This window comes from Uloborus diversus, chromosome 3, assembly GCF_026930045.1.
Source record: "Uloborus diversus isolate 005 chromosome 3, Udiv.v.3.1, whole genome shotgun sequence".
NCBI lineage: Eukaryota > Metazoa > Arthropoda > Arachnida > Araneae > Uloboridae > Uloborus > Uloborus diversus.
This window is the reverse complement of record NC_072733.1, coordinates 71,010,853-71,037,789: the sequence shown is the minus strand read 5'-3', so window position 1 is coordinate 71,037,789 and position 26,937 is coordinate 71,010,853. Positions and strand designations below refer to the sequence as shown.

Sequence of the window (26,937 nt, the reverse complement as noted above, 5' to 3'; positions counted from 1 at the left end):
TTGACCCCATTTTTTGTAAGGCAAGCCCGTTTTTTTCTACCTATTGACTGGACTAATATGTCTTCACGTGTGTGTGATCGGGGAAACCCTCCTCGCCCTCACCTCATTCTTTTCATCACGTGACCCTTCTCGTTATTGATGACCGCTCTGACCTTGAGAGAAAAGATGCCGCCACTTCCATTGACACTAAGGTGCTCAGGCGCGCTGATGTCCCCCCGCCCCCATCTCGGGGTGGCTTTTTTTTATCCATCAACTTTTTATTTATTTCTTTTTCAGTTTTTTTTGTTTTTTTTCTGTCTGCTGTTTTTCTTTACGCGGAAGTGCTTTTATTCCTTTTTTTTTCGACGCATTTTTTTCCCTTTTATTTCTTTACTGAAAGATGCCGGTTTGGGTAACTTTTATTTCGAATTCTTTAAATAGTTTTATTTTCGTCATTGACAGGCAGGTTGTTGTACCATAAAATGATAGATACGACTGTTTATGGAACAGATTATTCTTTGCGAAGAATAAAAATTAAATTTTATTTGTGCATGCTTTGACATCCTCAATCTATTTTTATGGAAATCTAAACCAAACTTTTATTTCTGTGTTACTTTAAACTCGTGCTATAGAAATTTTCGGTTATGGGGCTCCACAAACCAATGCCCAAAATTTAAAGAAGGTAGAGTTGGATTGTTTTTTCAATCCTTCTAACTTCGTCAGAAAAATCACATTTTTAACCAATTTGTCGTATTATTCATTTCGGGCTTAATGAGTAACGTGTTCAACTTTTATTTTATCAAATTACTTTTCTGTCTCTCATTTTTATTTTTGAATAAAACCCTTTAATCTATTGGATCGCTTCCCAACTTTGGGACGTAGAAGTTTAAAAGCATTCGTTTTTAATTAGACTAGTAAAGTTTTGCTTAGGTCTGAAGAGAAATCAGACCTAAACATAAATTAATTGAAGTCATTAGGAAAAACTAAGAAAAAAATGAAAACACTGCATACAGTGATAGCAGTCACGGAAAAGTAACAGTGACGTTCAAGTGGTCACAGTCACAAAGTTACACAAGTGTGATTTCTCACATGAGTCACGATGTGACACATATATGTGACAAATGACGTGTTACTTCACTCGACACCATTGTAACAATGAAATGGGACAGGTCAGAAACGTCACCTTGTGACGCCGTTGCGGACTTCAGATTCGTACGTTTTTGTAACCTATTGATGACTTTGTAGTGACGTTTTGTGCACAGCGACGCAAGCACGTACTAATACAAAAAATCAAAATATGAATCTACAGTTGTGAATTATTAATGTATTTAGAGTAACTAAATCTTGTCTTAGTAACTTAAAAATATCGCAAAATCTGTAGCACAAATAAAAGTAGATTTCGCTTCTATCCTATTTTCAGCGCTATCTATAGTTACTTTCCGATTTCCAATAAACTGAGCAGAAGTTGCAAATGTAGCTTAACTAAGCTATATGAAGAGGAGGAACCAGTTCGCTCTTGAGCTTGTGTTTCTTCCGTTTGTGTTATCACGTCTTATATAGCGTAAAGTGTAAAGTTTATTTTCATAGCAATCGGATCGGATAGGAGGAATACATTTTCTACTCGTTGTTTGTTTACTACTATTTCTTTCACACACATACAGTGCATGCTCATGAGCTGTTGTTTTTAGTCTTGTGGTTGAGTGTTGCATTGGTTACATGAAACTCTGTCTGATTTGATGTGTTTGAAAACTTTATTTTAGATTGTGAAGTGGTGTCTCCTGAATCTGGGAGTTGTGTGCGTATTTGCTTGTTGCTGGACAGCTGTTGGGTTTTCGGTGGAAATGTGGCTTTAGGCTTTACGCTTGTGTAGCGTTGTTTTTTCTGCCTTCATGTTTCTTGGTTGTTTTTTTTAACCCGGGAGAACTCGCGGTACTTTTCGTCACACGAACGCTCGCGAGGAGCTCCGTAGGCCCGGAGTGGTTATTTCAGTAAATTAAGTTTGAAAAATAGAAAAAAAAAAAATATGTTTTCAACACTGAATTATAAATAGATAAACAGCCTCTAAAATATGTTTTAAAAAGTAAGGTTTAAGAAAGTTTTATGATACATGAATCTAAATCTTCTTCTAAGCATTACTGATGATCGCTTTACTGTTCTGTGTCATTTTCTTCTTCATCATCTTCATTAAGGGAGTTCTCATCAGTTGAAACCTCAACCAACAAGGTCTGCAACCTCTTCATTTCATCTTTGTAGCTTAAATAGCGATGCATTTCACAACCTCTTCCTTTACATTCACAATCTGAAATGAAAAGCAAGAGCGCTCTCTCTGGGCCTCTGAGGCCCGAACCGGAATTTTCCGGAGAAAAGGGGGAATGCACATTCCTGAAAAGCATGTGGTCAGTATGTAAGTCACCTCGAACGCAGCTACTGTGAACCTCATTGATTTCCTTTGAAGGGTTGATTTTTGGCAGTGTAGTTTTGTAATGACCGGGCCTGAGAGGCCCGATGCGAGTTCTCCCGGGTTAATCGAATGTCGTTCCTAGTAGTAGTTTTGGTGGGCAATTCTCAGCTTCCACGTGGTATGTGGTCGGCCTTTGCGCTTTCTTCGCTGTTGGGTTATTTGTGTGTTATGTTGGGTTTATGGCTGAATAGTATTCTTTTGTTGTGATTTTGCGATAGGTTACAGTGTCTTCGTTTTGTTTTTCCTCTTATTATTTGAGGACTTTGTTTTCTTTTTTTTCCTGCTCGGCACTTTGCTGTTGTGTGTCCAAGGACGTAGCCAAGGGGTGGGTCCATGGGGTCCGGACCCTCCCCCTTCCCAAAAGACCACTGTCTGATTTTTGTCAGTTGTTGCACCTTACATCAACAAAAATTTTTCAAAAGAGAAAAATTTTATGAAAATCGGTATTTTCCCCTTAAATATTCCCATTAATCGGCAATTTTCCCGCATCCGAGTCAATTCAGAACACTAGAACCTCGTGAAACTGCAATTCCCTCTTGCCGCCTTTCTTTTGCTGTGTCGCTTACTCCATCCGAAAATGATGAATTTTCGTTTCTGCTTTCAACTCACCTGGGTTGTGACCTTGAAATTCGGCCCCTTTCCCTTGATCCACCAGATTGCCATCGGCAAAGTAATTGAAAACAAACATTTATTGTCACTTTCGCCTAACCCCCCCTTTTCATTGGTGTGGTTTTCTTTCTTTCTTTCTTTTTTGTTTTGACTCTTTTCCCCTTTGGACTTGATTTCCTAGACATATGCTGCACGAAAGACAGCCAAAGTTGGGTGCATGTGTGGTGAATCAGTAATTGAAATTCCTATTATTTTCTGTTTTAACACACAGTATTTTTCTACTACACACTTATAGGAAACATATCTAGAACAAATTTGTAATCAGAAGAAAATTAAGTTTACACAAACTCGGTAAGTTGTTGTTCCCTTTTAAAGGTTTCTTAACAATACGAGCAATTTTATGTGCTAATGTGTTTTTCCATTTAAAAATTTAGTTCAGATAGAAACGAAAAAGAAATTCTGCACATTTCGTGTGTTTGAGGATGAGAAAAAATGAACATTAATTATTAATTAATTTATTTTTGCTGTTTATATTTTTGGGATGATTCATTTCAGATTCATTTTATATTTTGATTAATAATCTTATTTAAACTTTAAGTTTATTTTTAACAATAATAGATTACTTATGTCCCCAGAAGCTTACAACTTTTGAACTGTAATCTTGAAAAAAAGTTCTTTTTTTTTTTTTTTTGAATTTGTGTCTTATTTTTAGCTCATGATAACATTGAGAAACTTCTCTATCCTTTCTGAGAAACAAACTATATTTTTTACGGATGTTTTTCCACCCAATATTTAAACATGACCATGAAACATATTAAATGCCCAAAAAGAATTTGTGTTGGAAGGTAAAGTAAGTGAATAAATAAAATTTGAAGTTGACGCAACGAAATTACTTTTCGCTGTATCAAAATTTTATAAAGCGAAGAATAAAATTGAAAATTACTGGAATATTTTACTCTGATCAGTTTATGAAATTGCAAGTTCGGCCATATTAACACATGTAATTTAAAAGTAATTATTTGAAATTCGTACTTTTAAGTCTTACTGAATTGTGAGTCTATGGTTCCAAGAAAAGAACCGTTAGTTACTTTTAACTCAAGAACAAAATTTTTCTTCGATGTTGTTCTGTTTTTCAAGTAAAGCATTTTTATATTTGCTTCATAGGAATAAATTTTCTGACTGTTATTTACCGCCTTTGTACTGAGGAATTATTTAGTAAGCATCTATGCATCCATCATTAGTAAATTGTGAAGGTAGCATTAAACATAACAAAAACGGACACGTGCATTTAACTATAAATTATCAGGTGAAAATTTCTGCTATTTACTGCATTACAAGCAAATAATTAAAAAAAAGGTGAATGCGAGGTAAATTTTTTGTTTTTCACTTCTATATTATTATTATTATTTTTTTTTTTAACGTTTAATTTCTTCAAGTTAAAATTGCTTGCTATTTCTTGCACTAGAATATATTTTACTAACATCACATAAAAGAACGAAAAAAAAAGTCAATACCTACGTTATAAAATATGATATGCTTTCGCAAATACAGGATTATTACAAAATTGCTCCTATAATGGAAGTTATACCAATTTGAAAATGAAAGAATCAGAAGTGCTATTATTGTTATATTAATTTTAGAAGATTTATTTAAATCATTACTGGATTTTTAACCACAAATATTCTAAGAGTTTTTACAAAAGATTGTCTTTAGACTTTGGAACTGAGGAGCAAAAAATTTGCAAACTGAGGCTATGAGAAACCTATAAGTTTTGTTTCCAAAAATTGGCTAGCTTTATGCATGCATATAGTTGAAAATGTATCTAATTTGATGCTGCTGTACTATCGCAAACAGGACGAAGACTACCTTAATGATCAAAATTTGACGTTTGACTCCAAATTATGAAATTTTCGAGTCTAACACTTGCTTACTGTAAAGTAACCAGGTTATAATCAAATAGTGTCACGATAATTCGTAACAGAGCATATTGCCATTTTCCCTGCAGTTGTTTTCGATTATTTTTTTTTATTTGAAAAAGACTGATTTGTACAGAAGTTGTTTGTATTAGCAGAATAAACAGAACTCGTGTTTGGTGGTGAGATAGGTGGGTGCAATGCCTCCTCTTGATCTTTTAAATGAAGCGTCAAATTGAAAACATCAGAGGAAAATTGCCAATAATGTTCAAATCAGTCATGATCTTATAAAAAAAACATTTATAAAAAGCAATCATTTACATTTTTTCCAAAATGTTGTTAAAATAAAAATGCATAGATGCTTAATTTCAATCATTATACATTGCATTACTCGTCAGGTAAAAGATCTCTCAGGTATTCGTTTGGTTTGACAAAATTAAACCCCTAGTGCAGTTTTGCATCGCAAAGAGCTCAAGTGTCTCCATCTGGTGGAAACTCGGCGTCTAAATTTCCTGTGCCAGTCACATCCGCGCCTTAATGGTAGCATATGAAAGACTAGATGCCATATCGGTGGTTCGCACTATGTCCGAAAAGGCTAAAGCCTCTATCAAAACCCCATTAGAAAGAAAAAAAAATACCATAATGGATCCTAAGATAGCTTATTTTACCAATTCGTTGCAAAAAAATAATAACGGTAAAAAAAAAACTTCAATACGCCTTTTTTTTTCAAATGATTGCAGCAAAGGAAGTCTTTGTCCCTCAAAGAGTTAATAGTTTGTTCAAGTTTTTAAATGATGGTTAGAAATGATAATTAGAAAACGGATAAAATTAGAAATTTCATTTAATTTCGTATTATCAAGAGAATGTTATAAACGTAAATAAATAAAAAACTAGTTCAAGTTTTTAAAATGAAACCTTGCTAATATTTTTGTTGAGAGGGTGGCTGAATTTTGCCAGAAATTTTGTTCAAATCGAACAGAGTGGCGGAATTACGTTATATAGCATTCATACAGTTATACATTCGACTCGATAGATATAGATTTATTTTTTCAAATAAAACGACTTGTACATATTTTGTCGAAATATAAAACAAAGCTTTAATATTTTATTAAATTATCACCTGCATTTTCCAAGTAATCCCTAGAACAGTGTTTGTTTTCCGATTTTCTTTTATTGTGAACTTTTTATTAATAGGAATTATGTCACTCATTTTCAAAGCATCAGAACAGAGGAAGCTTATGTGATGGAATTTTTCTATCCATGTATGAAAACTTAGTAAGGCATAACTTTGAGTTTAATGTTAATTCCATAAACTGACAATTTCTTTGCCACTTAATATAAAATTTTTGTTAACTAATTCTAACTAATTGCTCTATCAATTTCAATCATTTAATTAATTTTAGTCAATTATCATATTCTCTTAATTAGTTTTAATTGGATTTATTTTTTAACGTAAATATGAGCTACTAAGTCTGCTTTAGCATGCCTCCTCTTTTGAAGTTCGTGCTACCTTGGACCCCCCCCCTTAACAAAGTTCTAGCTACGTGCCTGGTATGTCTATAATGAACCACCAAGTGACACTTTTTGCTTCCACTGCGGAGTTACTCAAATTTGCTCATACGAGTGGTATTGCAAATTTCTGCATTTTTATTTCACTGGTTAAGGATGGGGAGTCCTTTCCGAAAGGGAAACCTAAATCTCTAAAAGAGGAACTACTGATTACGGTTAAAAATGCTGATAAAATCAAATGCCTTCAACTGACAAGAAATAATAAAATTGTAATTGAAACGGACGATATTGAATGCGCGATGGAGATTGCAGATATTAAATCCCTGTTGGATATGGAAACTACTAGTCATGTCAACATGGAGAATGTCACAACTCGATTTATTATCCGTGAAATAGGTATTGATCAGAGTCTTAATGAATTAATAACTGAATTAGAGAACTCGAATGACATAAAAATTTTCGAAGCTCGCAGATTCTTAAAGAGTTCAAATAATGGGAAAATCCCCAGGGATATTGTTTTAATTTCGGTCTTTGGAAGGGAAATACCGGACTATATAAAATTCTTTTTCATGAATGTTAAAGTAAATTTGTTCATTGATAGGCCCAGGCAATGCCAAAAATGTTTTCAGTTCAATCACACGACGCTAAAGTGTAAGAATGAAGCCACGTGCATGAATTGTGGAACTGCACATGCTGATTAAATATGCAGCAGACCTCCTAACTGCACTATTTGTAAAAGTGATCACCCTGCGAACTTTAATTCTTGCTCCATTAGAATTAAAGAAATTCAAATACTTGAATTCAAATGTAGGAACAATTTAAATTTTGCGGAGGCGCATAGAAAATATGAAGGGAAATCTCAGTCATACGTGTTGATAGCCAGTAAGGCTGATGACTATATTACAAAAAAACAATTTGACGTGGGTCTTAAGACTGCTCTCATTGATATGGAGGTAAGGCTCCGGGAAGAATTTTCTGGACAACTCCAGGCAATGCAGGACGCGATTACTACGGCAATGAATGATTGTCTTAAGAAAGTCAACGAAAATGTAACCAAAATTATCTCGTCCATGATCAATGGGAAAGCTGAGGGGTATGAAGTTGATGATGACTCTGCTTTGGGTAAAAATCAAGCTAAAAAACATAAAGGCTCAAATAACTTCCTCCCGAGCAATAGAGATAGGTTCAATGTTTCTGCTATGGATTGTGAAGGCCACCCCAAGAAGTTGCCTCCTGGTTAGGGATGGTCCGGGTCCTGTTTTCTGGTGTCTTGTTGCTTTTTCTTTGGGGGGGGGGGGGGGTGGCTTTCTGGTCTGGGTGATCTTTGCCTTTTCTTAGTTTTCTGTTTTGTTCCGTGGTCTCTGCTTTGCTCCCTGGCTGGGGCTTTTTCTGTTTTGGGCGGTCGCTTGGGGTTTTTTGTTTGTTTTTGCCCCCTTTTTGTGGTGTTTATGTCCTACTTAATTCAGTGGAATGCTCGTAGTGTCCGAAATAAGCACACCTGGTTGAATACCTCCCTTTTCTTAAACTCTAGTTTTATAATTTGCCAAGAGACTTTTTTTAAGAATGATATTCCCTTTTCTTTGCGTAATAAAGTGATTTTTAGAAAAGATAGAATTGATCGACCGGGTGCAGGACTTCTTATTGCTGTTAACAGCTCTTTTTCTGCCACTGAAATAAAACTTAACCTTCCGGCTAGCAATGTTGAGGTCATGGGGATTTCTGTCTTATGTATAATAAAAATGTTTTTATCTTTAATATTTATTCTCCTGATGGTAAATTTAACATTAACTGGCTGAATAGTCTCAAGAATCACCTAATCCCTCCTCTTATCATCGTGGGAGATTTTAACGTCCATCACAATGCCCTTGGCAGCGAGGACAATTCACCAGACGCTGAGTGTCTGTTAGACTGGATTTTAAACAACCAGATGTTCCTATTAAATACTTCTATCCCCACTCATGTAGCTGACTGTCAAATCTGCTGGACCTTACGATTGTGTCGATAGACCTATATAATGAGGTTACTTTTGAAATTTTCCCTGATTCCTGCGATAGTGATCATCATGCCGTGAAAGTCATTTTCAATGGCTTGCAGCATATTGTTAACACCAGATGCAAGATTAATTGGAATGTATTTGAAACGGATTTAAGTAAAAATTTACTGAATATGGCACAAGATAACTTAAAAAATTTTAATATTATTATGTTAAATACTATGGAAAAAAACAGTAAAACAGTCAAGATCAAAAATGATAAAGGAAACCCCTGGTGGAACAGCACCTGTAGTTTTTTGCTTGGGCAAAAAAAAAAACATTTCCGAATCGCCAAAAAAACCATGGATAGAGCGGTTTGGCTAGAGTATGAAAAGTATGCGGCTAAATTAAAAAGAACTTTCAATAATCTCAAGAGGATTTTTTGGAATAAGAGTCTCGAAATAGCGTTGGAAAATAAGTCTATTTTCAAAATCTTAAAAAGTTTAAATAATCGTCAAACTGGCAGTCCGGGATAAAACCTTACGCTATCGACCAATGCTGGGAAATTATTTTTCCTATGGCTCAAGCCAATGCTTTTGCTATGTCTTTCCAGAAGCCGAGAATCAAAGTATACATTCCTTTAGATTTCAGTGGAAATTGTGTCTTAAACAAGCCGTTTAACATTAAGGATCTTCAAGAGGCAATTCACCATAATAAGAATACCTCCCCAGGACCTGATAACATTTCCGCCAAAGCCCTTAAGAGCATCAACTCGATGAATTTACCCAAACTTTAAGTATCCTAAATAGTTTGTGGTTGAACAGAGAAGTATCAGATGACTTTAGAAGAGCACATATAATGCCGATCCACAAAAAAGGAAAACCACGCGATGGCATCAAATCCTACAGGCCAATCTCTTTAACCTCGGTCCTCTCTAAAACAATGGGAAGAATGATACTAAGAAGGCTTGAGATATACTGTCTTAATGAAAATTTTTTCCCAAACAACCAGTTCGGCTTTCTACCTTTCAGAAGCTGTGAAGCTGTCCTCTCCATCATTCATCATGAAATATTTAAAGCTCGTTCCCAAAAAAATTTCGTAATCTTTACTGCTCTTGATTTAAAATCTACCTACGATTCTGTATGGGTTGATGGACTTGGATGGAAACTTCTCCAGGTGGGGATTAATGGAAATGTGGCTCTATGGCTACACAAATTTATTTCAAACAGGCTCTCTCACGTAAAGTGGAGAAATATGCTTTCTGTGGAAATAAATGTTAATAGAGGGGTACTTCAAGGTTCGGTATTAAACCCTTTCCTGTTCCAGGTCTATGTCAAAGATCTATGTGACATAAGTGGAAAAAATGTTAAGTTGTTAATGTATGCTAATGACATCTTCCTAATTAGTTCTGGGGACAATTTAGCTAACGTTCTGGAGGAAACACAAAAATTTTTGGGAAGTATCCAGAAATGGTGTGATGCTTGGCACATGGAAATTGTTCCGGAAAAATGTGTTACAGTCAACTTTTCTAATAAACGTCCTCTGCATGATAAGAATTGAATGATTGGAGGTTCATCGATCGCCTGGAAAGATGAGATTAAAATACTAGGGGTTTACTTTAATAAGAATTTAACGTTCAAGGCTCATTTCAATCATTTATCAAAAAAAAATTTCAAATATATAAATGTTTTAAAAGTCATCGCATCCAAAAAGTGTGGCGCTAGAACCTATCACCTTTTAAACATTGTGAAAAGTTGCATTAGCAGCACTATGGATTATTGATGTCATATCTTCAGTGCCTCCTCAAACATGGATAGAAAAAAACTCGAAACATTGTTTCATGTTGCGTTAAGAGTAGCATTAGGGCTACCTCGTTTTACTCCAATCCCGATTCTTTTGAAAGAAGCTAGCAAAATGCCCTGTTCGATGAGACACAGTATGAAAGCTGAGATTTTCTACATTAAGCAAATAGCTCTTGAAAAGTTCTCAGTGACTAGGAAAATGTTACTTTCCTATGAGATGGACAGATTACCTTCGGTATCTGGGAAAATTCTTCTTGCATGTTTTTGTAAAAATCTACTATATGACTTCAACATGTTCCCCAGTCAATTTATTCCTTTCTTTTTACCAATGAAACTAAATTCAGACGCCATTAAAATTCATTGTAATGATCTTCCTTTTCAAAAAAACATTTGACGCCCCTGATGATCAAATATATGTACGATTACTACAAGGGTACTCATTGGAAAGACCGTATTATGACTGCTACTGACGCGTCAAAAAAACTTCGTTCCGTCTCAATCAGAACCCTTCTTGTAAATAGAAATTAGAAGATCTTTGGGCAAATCCCAGAAGTTAATTCCATTTTTACTGCTGAAGGCCTGGCGATGTGGCTGGCATTGAAACAATTCGGGATGGAGGGTAACAAGATTGTCATCCTCACTGACAGCCTGTCAGTTCTGCAGTCCCTGGAAAAGGTGAACAATAAATCCCCCAAAATAACCCTTATGATTATGAATATGATTCTTTCCTGCACACAATTAGGTAAAAATTTGGAGTTAGTGTGGACTCCTTCACATGGGTTGGAATCCATGAGAATGAGATTGCCGACAAATTAGCAGAGATAGGACACGCTGAAAATAAAATCCTCCATTGGATTTCCCCGGAAGATGCAATTAACAAGGTTAAAATCAAGTATAATGAAAAAAACTTTAATGTCTGGAGCTGGTCTAAATATGCAAAAAATTATGGTCACTTGATTTCTGTGAATAAAGTTACTAGGAAATTGACCCGCGATAGGTATGAGGACGTCATCATTTCGAGAGGCCGAACAAGAACGCTGTTTTCTAATTTCAATCTACATCGAATCAGAAGTCTGTCTTCTCCCATGTGCCTGGTATGTAAGGTTCCAGACACAGTGGATCATGTTGTCCTTGCTTGCCGTAAGTATGAGGTCGAACAAAATGAACTTTGTGGGAAATTTGGATGTGCCCCTTTGTCCTTCAGCTCTGTATTTTGGTTTTCCTCCTGGTCTGGTTGGTGGGTTTCGGCGGTGGTGGCGTTTCTTCGTGCTACGGCTCTCGGTTGAGGCCCCCTGGTGTGTTGCTGTGTCTTTTTGTTGTTTCTTCTGTCTGCGTCTTTTAGTGCTGTGTGTGTTGTGAACTTCATGGATGTTGTGCTCGTCTTGAAGATCGAATTTTGCAATTTGGACTGTTGGAGGCAAAGCCGCCCTTAAAGCGTAGCAGATGCCTCGTGTTGAACAAGTGAACAAATGTACTAGTGCATAAAATGAAGTATAGTAGCATTATTTTTACTGAATTTCGATGGATTTGCAAATTTTTCTGCTTTTTTCAAACTGTTCTAGTGCTGGATTTATCACTTATAAAATCAGAGCTGTCTGTGCTTGAAGACAGCAAAACACAGGGCAGTCGTAAGAGAAAACGTGCCCGGGGTGAATATTTCTTGGCCGCCTCCACACTTTTCTAAAAAAGAAAGTTGGTTATTCCTTCAGTGTGCAATAAGTAAACAATTTTTATTTTACTTATTTCCTATTTGAACAAAACAATCTGGAGATTATGGGTATCAAACGCAAGCAGCAATGAAACAAGTCCTCGTTTCGAATCACTCCTAGTGAAAATGAAGTGCATACTTTATCTGGTACTGAAAAAAAGAAGAAAAAAAAAAGTGATTGGATTTTCTCTGCATCATTTTTTCTCTGTTTTGCTGCATCTGCAATCCCTTTGATGCACATTCCTGTCTTTTCTACACTGAATTTGGCCCATAAAATTTAGGATGCCTGTGAATGAATACCTCTCGAAACAATTTTCTTGTTCTTATAGGATAGAGAACACACATGGACAACTTGGTTTTCTCATCTTATTTCAAAAAAAGAAAAAGAAAGTTATGAACTAATTATGTTTCAATAGCAGCACTATGATTTATTTCCCAAGAAAAGTTGAAGCAATTGGCAGATTGGGTCTGGCAATGGGTTGCCAGACGTCCCGGATTTCAAGGGACAGTCCTGTATTTTGAAAAATTGTCCCGCGTCCCATGGAACTTTCAAACGGGACGGCTTTCGTCCCGTATTCTGGCTATCAACAACATTTTACAAAACAAGGCACTATTTTAAGGGGGGAGGGAATAAAGAAAGACAAAAAAAATGTGAAAAAAAAAGCAATATGAAAATTATGTAGTAGCAAACGCAAAAATTATTTTCATTTTAATTTGGTTTTTGTTTTGGCGGCAGACCATGAGGAGCTGAATGATTGCTTTCTCTTTGCTCATTGAATAATGTTGGAAATATATCTCTGCGCATGCGTCGTCAATCGCAATAAAAACGATTTTTATTATACTTCGACTTTAATCGGCGACATTTTGTAAGGTTTAATGCTTTGTTACGATTGAAATTTCAGATTTATCATGAAGATATATTCTGCGTCGGAAAGCACCCTTAAAAATACACCATATCCATTTACTGCCCTCAACCTCAAATAGTCCCCCGCCCCCCTTTTACTCCTAGAAGCCTGTCCCGTATTTACTGTTCTTAAACCTGGCAACCCTGATTGGCAGTAAAATTTTCCCAATCAATCATGCAGTTTTGGAGCTAAGAAGTAATTTATTCCGAACTTTTTTTAGTGATAATTATAATCTTTATATTGCGTTATGAAAATTAATTACATAAAAGTACACAGCTTTCTTAGTGAAGATAATATTCATTATTCAATTTGTCAAAAGCAATTTCTGATACATTAGGTTTACTTAAATTATAAACATGTCGCTCTAGGGCACATTTGGACAGTCTAAATGTGCAGGGCCAAATTTAGCTCCTTAGGCAGATTTGACATCTGCCACCCCCTCCATCTATAAGAAGCAAAATTTCCTTGACTCTCAAACCCCAAAAAAGGGTTCCCGAAATTTAAACTGGTAAGCTTAAGAGGAAATACTGACGCTTCACTATTAGCCCCCCCCCCCCCCCCATGGGAGGTCATCAAAAATTCCTTATTCAGCAAATTTGGAAATAATATTGCAACATAGAAATTCTTTTTTCTTTTTAAAATTTTTTAGAATTGTTTTATTGTTTTTTTAATGATGCTTAACATTCCTATTCATTAGATGTTATGTTTGTATGTATGATATGCATGTAAGCTTGTGTTTTATTATTTGGTGCAATTAGAATTTTCAATTTTCCTTCCAAAAATTTTAGTTTGATGTGCGTCTGTTTATATTATTTAATTTTTTGCATCGTTCATGGCTCAAGTACTGCTCTTGGACAGGTTATTAAGCTATTCACCTAAGACCAATTTGAATAATATCTACAATATGCATATTTATTTAAAATTATCAATTAATGTAGCATGGTTATTATTTTTTCATTTCCCTATAGTTTCATAAAACATGTTCTCTTTCATTCTTTTAAGTTTTAAAACATTTCTTTATAGTGGCAATGCAGATGAATTACCGAAAAATGATATAGACATGACTTAGACCTATAAGAGTTAATATAATGATAGAAAATGGGGAGATAAACGGTAACCGAGATGTGTCTCAAATGCTTAGCATGTTTTTATATTTCACATATGACAATGAACCTCTTTAATTTTAAGAATATATTAATTAACTTTGTTGTTTCATTGTTTGTCATTATTTGCTCAAAAAGACATTTTAATTTTAGAAAAAAAAAAAAAACATTACATTCCAAATTAATTCTGTTACTTTAAAAAAAATTACGTATTTGTACTCTTTTGATCAAAATTGTGTTTTCGAATTCAAACTCTAGCTTAGTTATTTAATATCGATATAGCTAAATCTTTGATGAGCACTGAACTTAAATGTCTTCTGCATTAATCATTTTATCAGTTGTCATCTTTATTTATAACAGCATCTTTTTCCTGTTATTTTTCTTTCATCTACAAATCAACAAATTGAATAATTTCCTCTGTTATTACATTCACTCTGTGTTCTTACCGTTCCTCACTGTTCGATGGTATTTCATTAGTAATTATAACTGTATTACATTGCAAAGAGTCCAAAGTTTCTGCTTTTAAAAACTGTCCGTTTCAAAAATATATATCACGTTAAAAAAAATTTTAAGACTCTTTTTCGTTCTTCGGTTTTTAATGCAGCATGTTTTCTTTATTTAAAATCATTCAGCTTTTTTCGCTTGTCACTCATTTTCATATTTGCCTCCGAGACTTAGTATTAACAGAAAATAATTTTTAAATATTAAAAATGTAAAGAAGAAAATAAACGTCAATCACTCAATAAAATAGTACTGAATAAACTTTAGTACAGCACTAAAAATCTTAGTCAAACTCTGATCTTGTTACTACTTTTGGCCAAACGCTACGAGACTTTCTAAAATTTACTTCCACTTTTCATCTTCACTTTATATTTTATGCTGATCTATTACCATGATTGAAAAACATTTGGTGTGAAAGTAATCATTATTAAATTACAAGAAAAAGTGCCTCTGGAAAAAAATAAAAGAATGCTAATATTTTACTTTCAAGAATAAAAAAATAATTTAAAAATGTGTGGTTAAAGCAGAATTTGCTGCCCCTGAAAATTTTGTCACCCTAGGTAGCTAGCTGCTTCTTCTGCCTGGCGCCTTAGGCACTGTAAATGTGCCCCTAATGTTTTATATTTTAAAGATATGATACACAAGTGCTTAAAAGAATTTTTAAATAGTGAAGATAGTGTGGCGCTTTCATTTTCTGCTAGTATCATTTTCCCATTCTTTGCATGGCGTGTATTAGGAGTCATCCATAAATGATATCACACTTTGAAAGAGTGAGGTTATTCTTAATTTGACCAAGGGTGCCAAGAAATGTGACATCACCCATTTTGGTTCATCAAAAAATACATTTTTTTTAATAACAAAACATAAGTCATGTTATAAATATTCAAATATGGTTTCACAAGCAGGGCCGAATTTAGCTCCGTGCCGTGCCTAGGCAGATTTAAAATTTGCTGCCCCCTCCCCCTTAAAAGAAGCAAAATTTTCTGGACTCAAAAACACGAAAACAAAGGTTTCCAGAAATTTTAAATGATGACGTTTAACTTTCAGGGACACCCAGATGAGAAGTTACAGTGATCTCCCCGAAAAAATTCCTTATTTGGCAAATTTGGGGATAATATTGCAACATAGAAAATCTTTTTTCTTTAAAAAAAAAAATTGTTTTTTCAATGATGCCTAATGTTCCGTCTCATTAGATGTTATGTACTTATGTATGATATGTGTGTAAGCTCGGGTTTTATCATTAGGTAAAATTAGAACTTTCCTTCTGGGGTGGTTAAACAGGGTGGCGACAGATCAGAGAGATCAGGGAAAAGTCAGGGAACTTTATTGATCAGGGAATTTCGAAAAAATAATAAAAATTCAGGGAAAATTGATCAAATGAAGAATTTTTTTCTTATTGCTTTGCAAAATTAAATACCCTTTGTTCCTGTGCATTTTCCGCCAAGTATTTGTTTAAAAAACGTAAAATTAGTGATGTGCAATTATACACAATGCACCTTTTTTCCTCAAGGTATTGAATCTTAAGTTATTAACCACAGGATGAACTTCCTAAGCTTCTGTGTCTGTAAAGAAGTTTATTTTATGTAGCTTGAATTTTTCTGCCACTCGCCCCTTGCTACATAAAATATACAACACTATAAGCAGAGATGAAGCCATCATTAATGACTTGGCTCCTTTGCTTTTACTCATTGCCTTGAAGTTATAAGCGTACTGATATCACAATTTCAAGAAAAGATCTTTGTTTTTTTAAATTGATACCGCTAAAAGCTTAAAGGTTATTAGTTGGTGTTTTCGATTTAATTGCTAAAATTGAATGTTAAATGAAAATCAACTTTGTTTTTTGCAATGGTATAATTCGCTGTCGCCTCAGATTATACAAAGGGTGTTTTTTTTTTCAGACTTTAAAATTCTTTTATTTTAAAATCAAGTTTTGTACTGTATATTTTGAAACTTATACTTGTTTTTTGCATTTCAATGTTGTTTGTTACAAATTTTTTTTTTTTTTTCGACGAATAATAAAATCATTTGAAATTGAGTTGTGTACATACATGTAAGTAAATATTTTTACTATTTTTTAATAGTTAAAATGCTGTATTCTTTCAATAAAACCTCAGTTCTTGATTAGAGAATAGCTGAATATGACTGGTTAATAAAAGGCTTCAATTTGTTTTGCATAACTATTTCTATTATTTATGTAAGTAAAACTGCATTACTTCTATACTTTCACTACTACTTGTTATTCTCGCAGCAACAATTATACTGTTTGAAAATTCAGTTCAAAGTTATTTCCAAATAATTTTTTTTAGTTTTATCATGATTAGATATGTCTTTAAGAGTGGTTTTAATAATTTCTTAGAATTCTTATGTTACTGGAAGTAATGTATTTGTTTTAGATTTCCTGGAATATTTCGCTGTTGATAATTTAATATACTATTTTTACTAAAAAAAGGAGCTTCTTTTCAAAATATATATTTAATTAACAGCTTAAAACGTTTTAAACACTGCATTTTATTTAATATGCAATGGTTTTCAGGTAATATAAAGGAAAGAAACTATTATCATTGGTAACGTAAATCAGGGAAATTCAGTGAACTTAATCAGGGAAAAGTCAGGGAACTTTTTTCTTCAGTTCCTGTCGCCACCCTGTTAAAGCAAAATTTGCCACCCCAGAAAATTTTGCCGCCCTAGGCACCTTCCTACTCTGCCTATTGGGAAATTGGGCCCTGTTCACAAGGAGTATATTTTTAACTATTTTCATCCAACTATTGTTTCCTAACTTTTTTCTTGACAGCCCTGCATCAAGCTGCTATTAAAAAACCACCCCTGTTAATTTCCCACCAGATATTTTTCAGAACAATGCAAAAAAAAAAGTGTTTGGAATTGATTCAAATTATTCCTTGTTTTGGCTTACCAAGTATTAAAAAAAATAATATTGAAAACAATATACAATTTAAATTTTTAATACATTTAGTAAAATGTCAATTCAAAGTTGGCTTATACGTAGCTTTTATGCATTTCTCCTGTACAGAAGCTAAAATGTCGAAAAAGGTAGCTAGCAATATCAGGTCTTACTAATGAAAATTGTTATAATATTTATTTTGTTTCTGAAATTAATGTGTCCAATCTGCAGTAAATTCTGACCCCCCCCCCCACCTTTAAGGAGACTGCATTTTGTCGACATGAGTCCAATTTTGCGAACCTTGACAGATCTCAGTTAAATTGTATAGTACTTCTCTTACACTTTTACAATCATAAGGTATTTTCAAGTGCAATTCTTCATCTTTGGTGTGCTCCAGGATCAAGAGCCTTTTAGTTAAAAACAATACACCAGCTGCCTATTGGTGTGTTGGAATAAAGGGTGTGGGGGTGGGGTGCATTCTTTCTGGTAGTGTATTTAACCGTGTTTTCTTTCAACTTTTAGTAAATTTATTTCTTAGTTTTCCTTGAGGGTTCATTTGCTCATATACAGGAGCTATTACTGAGGAGGTAGTGTATCACACCCTTGTTTGCCCTGCATTGCAATTATACCTCCCAGATCAATAATGTGGAGCCAACTGTGCCTATGTGCTGGGGAACTTGTATTCCTTTAAAACGTGTTGACTATTATCTACATGAACTTTACCACATGAAAAATGTGACTATGAAAAAGGTTTTAGCAAAAAGAGCATATTGACGGTAGTGTACATAGACTTCAGTGCCCCTCCCCCCATTGTGGATTTAAAAGTGAGCCCCCCTCCTCAGTAATATTTATAAGTTATATATTAATATATTAATTTTTAAAAATTTTAACACAGTGCTATTTTTTCAGAGCGTGCACCCTTATACCTCTTTCATCCCCCCTCCCCCACTCGCGTCACAGGGATTGTGGGGTGCTATGTACGCCTCTGCATAACAAGAAGGCATTTTTTGATGAAAAAATTATTTGTCCTCGTCCACTGTTTTCAAGAAATAAGATCTTAAAGTCTGATAATATTAAGTACCAAATTAAAAACTTTGGCTAGAAATTAAACATAAAGCAATTTTGTTCTTTATGGGTGGCAGGACATCCATAACAAAGCGTGTGAAAGATGCCTTCTATTACTCACTAAAACTCTTTTACTAAATTTGGTGATTTTTCTAAAAATTTTGGCAGACTTTTATACTTCATATTTGGATAACAGGGACACAGAATGCAAATAATTTATATGCATAGAAACATGTTTACGTTGCTCATTCAATTGCTCCTTATTTATTCTTTTTCATTAATGCACTATTGTATAGCTTCCTGGTTGGAAGAAAATTGAAAAAATGTGTCGCACTTACATCAAAAGCACTGCTTCTGCAATAACTTATGTGGATATCCTATGGTGATTATTCTTCCAATAACAAGGCATGCAATTTTGATGGAAGTGTTGAGTCATTGATTAATGCTGGAAAGTAAATTGTTGTTTAATTTTGTTTTTAGTCTGACTACCAAACCGCACGACCTTGAGGGTCACAGATCTGGATGAAATTCTGGAGTTAGGTCAGTTTGCACTAGATATGAACCCAGGTAAAGCTGTTTGACTGCATAGGCCCTAGTTCGGCTGCAACGGGGGTCCAAAATTGCTGTTTGAATTCAAAAAAGCAATGGTTTTTCCTGTGAAGTTCAACTTTTTTTACCCCTTTTTTGCATTTGCATTGCCGTATGTGTCAATTGAATGCATTCATAACCCCCCTCTCCCCTCATTGTACTGATAAGAGACTTGTCTTCAGAGGGAAGATATTGTCCAAAAGTTTCAAACTCCAATAAAGACGCCATTGCAATTCTGGAGTAATGCAAATCAGTGCAGTTCAGACGGCAAAAACTTGAGGGTCATGAATTTGGATAAACTTCTGGATTTAGGTTAATTCGTACAGATATTAGCCCAAGTAAAATAGTTTGAGTACATAGGCTTTAGTTTGCCTGTAAGGAGGGTCTAATTTTGCTGGTTTGGCCCATTAACTGCAATAGCGTGTTCTTTGGGATTTGAAATTTTGGCACAATATTTGCTTTCCTTAATCTGTCGCGTCTCTTGTTAGTACAACGTAGGGGCAGTGGATTTTATTCTATGCTGTGAATGTATCCAGTTCGGTGATACTGTCATGCAATATCAAGAAAAGAGTAAAAAAAGATAAATTTCAAAGGAAAAACCATTGCATTCTGGAGTTAAACTAGAAACTTTGGACCCCCATTACAGCCGAACTAGAACCTATGCAGTCAAACCGGAGTCATATTTAATGGGAATTAACCTAAATCCAGAGTTTCGTCCAGATCCGTGACCCTCAAGGTCATTCTGTTTGGTAGTGAGATTCTTTTTTTTTTTTTAAACAATTTCAAATCTTATGGAACAAAGGAAGAAATCGCCCAAAAGGAATCGAGTTTACTTTGCATGCCAAATGTTTTGTGCAGTTCATTCTGACTTTTGTACAGACAAAAACCCTAAACATTTGAAAATCATATACATGAAAATTTTGATTTCTGAGTGGAATAATTGAAATGTATGTTTTTCCTTTTTTGCAGGATTATGGATGTTATTGTACCTTGCAAACCAAATAAAAGTATAGAAAATTCCAATCAAACTGTTAGCCACCCAGCACTTTCAACTCAGGGTGAGTAAATAAATTTATTATGTGTGAAAAAGGTGTCAGTCTTGTTTGTTTTCAGTGATAAATTAGTTACAATTTTGGTTGCAGGCTCCTTGAACAGTTGCACTTTTAATTTGTTCAACTTTATTCACTGAAGTGTATTGATAAATTGTTCTTTGTTTTATTCTTTTTTCCTATCTATAAAGGCTGACTGTACTTTAAATTTTCCAAATAACCTATCACGAAAAAGAACTTGTGATCAATGTCCTTCAATCGTAAAATACTTAATTTCTTTGTACAGTCGAACCTCGATTTAACCGTTTACCCGCCAATGTTCCAAAAATGGAACATCATATTTAAGTGAAAATTTTCCCAAGAAATAACGTTAAAATAAACAAGTTTTTTTTTAACACAGTTTAGTCTTATTTCAAAGTATTTTTTGATTTCCTGCTTGATTGTTTATATGTTTTCAATTATTTATTGCGATTTTTCAAAGATGAGTGTTTTTTTTTAGCTTTTTGCAACTTTTTCTTATAAAATTTACCAAAAATTGGTTTTTTCAGAAAATGTGATGATATTTATTATAGTTGTGAAAAATACTTCAATGTATGATTTTAAAATGCTTGTAGAAATGTACAATGATATTTCCGAAAGGTGTACCCCTTCAAAATAGCATGTTCCAATTTTGGAACATTGGTGCTTTTAGGGAGTCAAATTTTCAAGAAGTAAATCGTTCGACTTCCAAGGGGAAATTTCATTTTTCGTAATATATGTTTCTTTTTTTTTTCTCATTTTGAATGTACTCTGATGTAGATGTTGGCAAAACCAAGTAAGTTTATATTTTGAAAGGATATGACGTTTCCGTTAGCAAAGAAAATAATAACAGTCTTCTGTTTGACGGACTATATGGCTCCGAATCCACACCTGCTCGGACAGCTGCATTGTCACGTAATAATAAAAAATAATATTAGTGAGAGTTTTATTCTTCATATTTTAAATGCAGTTCAATAATTCGCTAGCTTTGTTTTCGGGCGAAACGAAATTCTGTTTGACGTATACCAACTGTTCATAAATGTTAAAAAATGTCTACAAGATTTCTTACTGTACAACAAGCTGTGGCTTATTTAGAGACATTGTCAGATTCGGATTTGTCAGATGTAGATATATGCCAATTACCCCCTGATGAACTAGGCAATATCACTGAGGAAGAATAGATGTTGACAGAGATGAAATCCTACAATTTTTTGGTTTGTTGCTATTGAGTGGGTACCATTCTGTTCCTTCTGAAGATATGTATTGGAGCAGTGCAGAAGATACATCTGTGCCAATTGTACTAAAAGTTATGCCTCAAAATCGTTTTCGAAAAATAAAAAACAACATTCATTTGATGGACAACCATGAATTAAAACAAAATGACAAACTAAGAAAAGTTTTCCTTATTTACGAAGAATTGTGTAAAAACCCTCAACAATTTGGTGTATTTCATGAAAAATTAAGCATAGATGAATCTATGGTTCCCTACTACGGTCGGCATTCATGTAAAATGTTTATTAGATGAAAACCAATAAGATTCGGCTTCAAAATTTGGATGCTGTGCTCTTCAAGTGGATACCCATATTCCATGGAGATTTATTCAGGCAAAAAAGAAGGATCCCCTGATCTGCAATTAGGATCCAGAGTTGTAAATGATCTATTATCAGTTTTGACTGACACGTATAAGCATGAAGTATACTTTGATAACTTTTTTTACATCATATGACTTAATTTCTCAGCTATAAAAAAAAAAGTGTACGAGCAACAGGAACAATTCGTGAAAACCGAACTGGCCATTGTCCACGGAAATCCAAAAAAGCCCTTTCTAAAGAAGATCGCGGAAATTTTGACTATCGATCTGATGGATCAGTGTACATGTGCAGCTGGAAAGATAATGCAGTGGTTACAGTAGCATCTAATTGTTATACACATGAGACACTTGCATCTGTAAAATGTTACTCAAATGCGCAGATGTGCCACAACCTCATCTTATCAAGAGATACAATGAAGAAATGGGGGGTGTGGACGTCTTGGATAAACTTTTAGGGAGCTACAGACCTCATTTGAGGAGTAAAAAATGGTGGTGGAATCTTTTTAGTAATGCACTGAATATTTCAGTTGTAGCTAGTTGGTTACTTCATTGTGATTTACACGAAGTCAAGATGAAGCATTTAGAGTTCCGAAGAGAAATAGCAACTCACCTCCTAAGAAGAAAAGTACGAGTGGAAAGTTCTCCAGGGCCTCGTTGTCATTTACATAAACGGTCAAGAATGTCTGACGGACATTATATTGTATCTGCATCCCAAGGACGTTGCGCGGTGTGCAAAAAAAATACGACTAAGAAATGTTTCCATTGCGAGAAACGACTTCACCAGCAACGCTTCCTTTCATATGATGGGCATTAGATATTTCAGTATTGGATTTTCTGAATTCTGATATGTACACAAATGCAATTTAAAATATTATTTTTTCCGCAATAAAGTATGCTAAGATAAAAACCGCATTCAAAACCTCTTAGTTTAAAAAAATTCTCTGAAAAAAAAAACTTCATGCAAAACGCCAATGTTCCAAAAATGGAACACACTGAAAATCATAGTAAAAAAATTTTTTCTGGAAATTTTATTTTATTTCTGTATTTACTAGACATAAATAGACATAATTTCAAAAAATTACTCAAATTTGATCATCCATCAATAGTTCGGCGGTTAAACGGTTAATGAAATCATTGGGACCAGAACCTTTATACGTTTAATCGGGGTTATTTGTAATATCGGGGTGCGAAAAAAAATTACACTTGCATTATCTGAAAGCCCTAATAAGTAACTGCATAAAAATAGCCACAATTGGAAAGTGTACACTTTTTATTCAGCATTCTGTAACTTATTACACATTAGTTAATTTGAAATTTTAAAGTACTGAGTCATAGGTGTTTGACAATTTCCTTGATAATTGACTCAAAATTGTTCTCTTTCAACTCCTATAGAGAGAAAAAAAATACTGTGTCATTTACAGCATGCTGCATGAGATATGAGTTTAAAGGCCATGTAAAGCATTAGAAAAAGTAAGTTTTAATGGGAGTTTCATTATCACTTTCTGCATCAGAATTGCTACTAATTGGTTACCCCCTCGCCCGTCAAAAATTGCTGATTCCAAAAAAAAGTCTTTTTCTGCTTTGGACAAGGTGGATACATCATTTGGAAAACAATCCAGTATTTCCAAATTCAAATTAACAAAAAATATTTTTTTTTGCGGCTGTTAAAATACTTCATTAATTTAAGTTTTATCATTCGTTAAATAGAGGTTTTTGCCTTTATTTTAGTCAGGGGAAAAAGAATATCATAATTCAGTAAAACGCGAAATTCGTTAAATAGAGGTTCATTTAATCAAGGTTCGACTGTATTTTATTAATTAGAATTTCCGTTAGACGTTTTTAGAAAGGGGCTACAGTGCTGCACCCTATCCCTTTTATGACGATCTTCAATAAATCAAGGACAGTTCTGGAGCTGGTGTGTGTGTGTGTAGGGGGGGGGGGGTAATGAAATAAGTTTGAGAAGTTTCATGTGTAAAAATCAATTTATTTCACCCATAATTTTGAGAGGGGGAAGGTGATATTCTTCCATATATGCTGAAGTTGAAATTAAAAAAATAAAACAAGGAACATTTTAGAACAAAACAAATTTTAAAAAGTTTTCCTATATAAAAAGAACTTTCCACTAAAGCTAGTTCAAAGCAAATTCACCTGTTAGAAGAGGATTTGCAGTTGAGTCTCTCAACTTACGTGAAGGATGTGTTCCATGACCCCTCGTGTAAGTTGAAATTTCGCGTTGTGGGAAACAGTATGTATACGTATCAACATACCCAGCTATTCTAGAAATTTTTAAACACCCCTTCAAACTGTTTCAAATCATTTCTTAACTATATATTGCCGTTTCTTATATAAAGAGCTGAATTTTTACTGTATTTTTTAAAAAACTGCAGTATTCAACATAAAATACTGTTATGATTCGCAAAATCAATTATTAATGTTAGAGAGAGACATAAAAAAAAAACAGTAAGGTACATACAGTATGTAGTAAAATAGAAACACTACATTGTTATAGTACAATACTGTTGATCTAGACACTACTAGCATTGTTGTGCTACCTTCGATTCATTTTTTAGTTGTTCAAGCGTATCAAGAATCTTTACCTTGTCACAAACTTTCTCTTTTTCTTTCCAGCTTCATAAACTTTGCATGAAACAGCGTACTATGGCGCACAATATTTCATCACCTTTCATATTTAGAATTAAAAAGAATAAATGAAAATTATGGAGGGGTTATTTATGCACACTAACAAAGCAATGTGCAAAACTAGTGCAGTGTCGGAACTTGTGCAGTCAGTAGTGCTAAATGAATGAAGTACATTCATGCAACTAATATTTAGTAGTCAATAACAGAGCTGCCACTTAACCCACCACGATTCCTTTCCGAAAGTTTTCTTGTTGTGGGCGAGGAATTTGCGTTGGCTCTAAAATTCGTTACCTGAGAATTACTCGCGTTATAGCCATTCTGCGTAAGTCGAATCACATTGTAGCAAGAGCCAACTGTATATAGGATTTTAATTTCATGACGTAGGCGATTGTTAAAAACTTCTTTAGTTGTTCTGATAAAAACATGAAGCATGAGGTTGAGGTGTCCTGGCCAAGAGTTTTTCAGACTTAAAAACAATATAATTCAAATAAGATTATTTCCTCAAAAGTCATTAGGCAAGAAGGGTTACCTCATTTTCAAATTTTCCATTTTTCAATGCACAATCACTTCTTGGGTCTTTGAGAATGTGACCTTATAACTGGTTCATATGCTTTTGTCAAAAAACAAATTCTAAAATATAATGCTACCAAAACTTTATCACTTGATTAAGTTATGATGTTTTGATTAAGTAGAGTCAGTTAAAATAAATGCAATTAGTTAGAAATTATGAAATAATTTGTTAAAATTTGTAGAACAAAATTGTATACAAATATGCTCACTGATGTACAACTACAATTTCTGATTTGCAACTTACCTTATTAACATAGTCCAAAATACTAGACTGTCGCAATTTTTTTTGCACAATGGTTTCTTTTTTACATCATGCCATGATACAAGTGAAGAAAACTAGACGGAATGAGATAATTTCCATAGACTTCCAGGTTAAAAATGGATATGTGTTTACGACCGACACATGACACTATGGGAGATCTGCCTTTGAAATTTGTACGCATGGCTAAAAGCCACCTCGATTGACCTTGTCCATTATCTAAAAGGTGTCGCCCTTATTCCGCAAAGCATAAATTAACAACTGCACAAACAAACAGTAAACAGCAATGAGAAACAAAACTCTCTCTTTTTACCTGCATTAAGGGGGTTGAATTATCCCTCCTATTCACTCCAGTCATCTTTTCTCTACCGCATTCCAATGCTTCTACCCACCTTTTTTCTAGAATTTGAGGTGCTAAAGGGTTTGGTGGAAAAGTTTTCCCTACATTCATTGGGCAGACAATATTTTGGCGATAAAAGATCATGCAGGGGAATGTGGGGCAAAGTGAAATGGTGAAATATTTACTCTGCTTTTAATGCCACCCTATCTTGTAGTATTATTTTTATTATGTTAATGTAATAATTTAACTGTATAGTAACACATTTTATCTATTCCAGTCAGGAAAAAATTTAATTTTCAAAACAAATTTCCAGTTTTGTTCATTTTGAAAAGGTTAAGTCATCTGAACTACAGCATAACTCCAATTTAATGATTGTCAAGTGACTGGAAAAATTTGTTGTTAAATCAAGGTTATTGTTTAATCGAGACCAGTAGTCAAAAGCAGCTACGCTACCCTAGTTGCTACATCTTTTAGCAGTTTGTAGTGTTGGACACTGCTTTTTAAAAAGAGTAGAGTAGCTAGTAGTTCAATACAAAAAAGTAGTAGCTTGTTGCAATTTCTGGAAACTGCTTTTAAATAAAGTTTAAAAAAATAAAGAAAGAAGGTTCAAACGAATCTGACTGCGGCAAATTTTCTGCTCTTACATCAGCTGATACAATGAGAAACAAGATTCATAAAAATATGAACTGACGTCAGATATATTTGTTTGACATCATTCCTATGTTCTGCATCGTAATTTTCATATTTCTTCAATATTCGCATTGAATAGAGTGTGGCGCAAAAAGAAATGAACAAGCGATAACTGCCAATTTAGTTGCACTTTTGTGTTTTCTGGCAGCCAAGAATGTCTTGTGGATGAAGGTTTTGGATTTCAATGGGATTATTAATCTAAAATTCACCAAATATGGAAGCTACTGTAAATTGTATACATGAGCATGATATTGAGCTACCCGGGTCAGCTTACAATTAATATTACAGCATTGTATAAAACTATGATAACAGAAATTTTTAGGCGTGATGCAAACTTTGCTTGTTAAGTAAAAAAGCGTTCGGTATCAATGTCATCTGCATATAATTTAAAAATGGCAGATTGAACTTAGTTAAGCATTCTCAATCTTGTTTTATACTATAAAAGCATTTGTTAATATTTATTAATGAATATTAGTTCAAGGTTTGGGATAATTTTTCATATATCTTTAATTTTATTTTTGTAGTGTCTTGAAATGTCTATTGAATGTTGATATACTGACATAACAAAAATCTATTGTTAAATATTTGTAAGTTTTTGAGGTTATTTGGAAGGATTAAAAAAAGTTTTGTTTCATTTTATCAGTAGCGTAAGAAAGGGTCCAGCTCCGGACTCCTAACTTAAAGCTCAAAATTAACAAATTAGTCCCTACAAAATATAAGTTCCTATAAAATTAATTCCTATAATGAACATTAAAGTTTTCTCTTC

The 26,937-nt window shown here is 34.0% G+C and overlaps 1 protein-coding gene across 1 annotated transcript in view; it reads left to right on the top strand.

Moving 5' to 3' along the window:
- LOC129218613 (trithorax group protein osa-like) overlaps window positions 1–26,937 on the top strand; it is a 137,633-nt gene that overhangs the window by 46,188 nt on the left and 64,508 nt on the right. Inside the window, exon 2 of the mRNA XM_054852933.1 lies at window positions 19,984–20,072. Within this exon, the coding sequence (XP_054708908.1) occupies window positions 19,984–20,072 (89 nt within the window). The remainder of the gene's footprint in view (window positions 1–19,983; window positions 20,073–26,937) is intronic.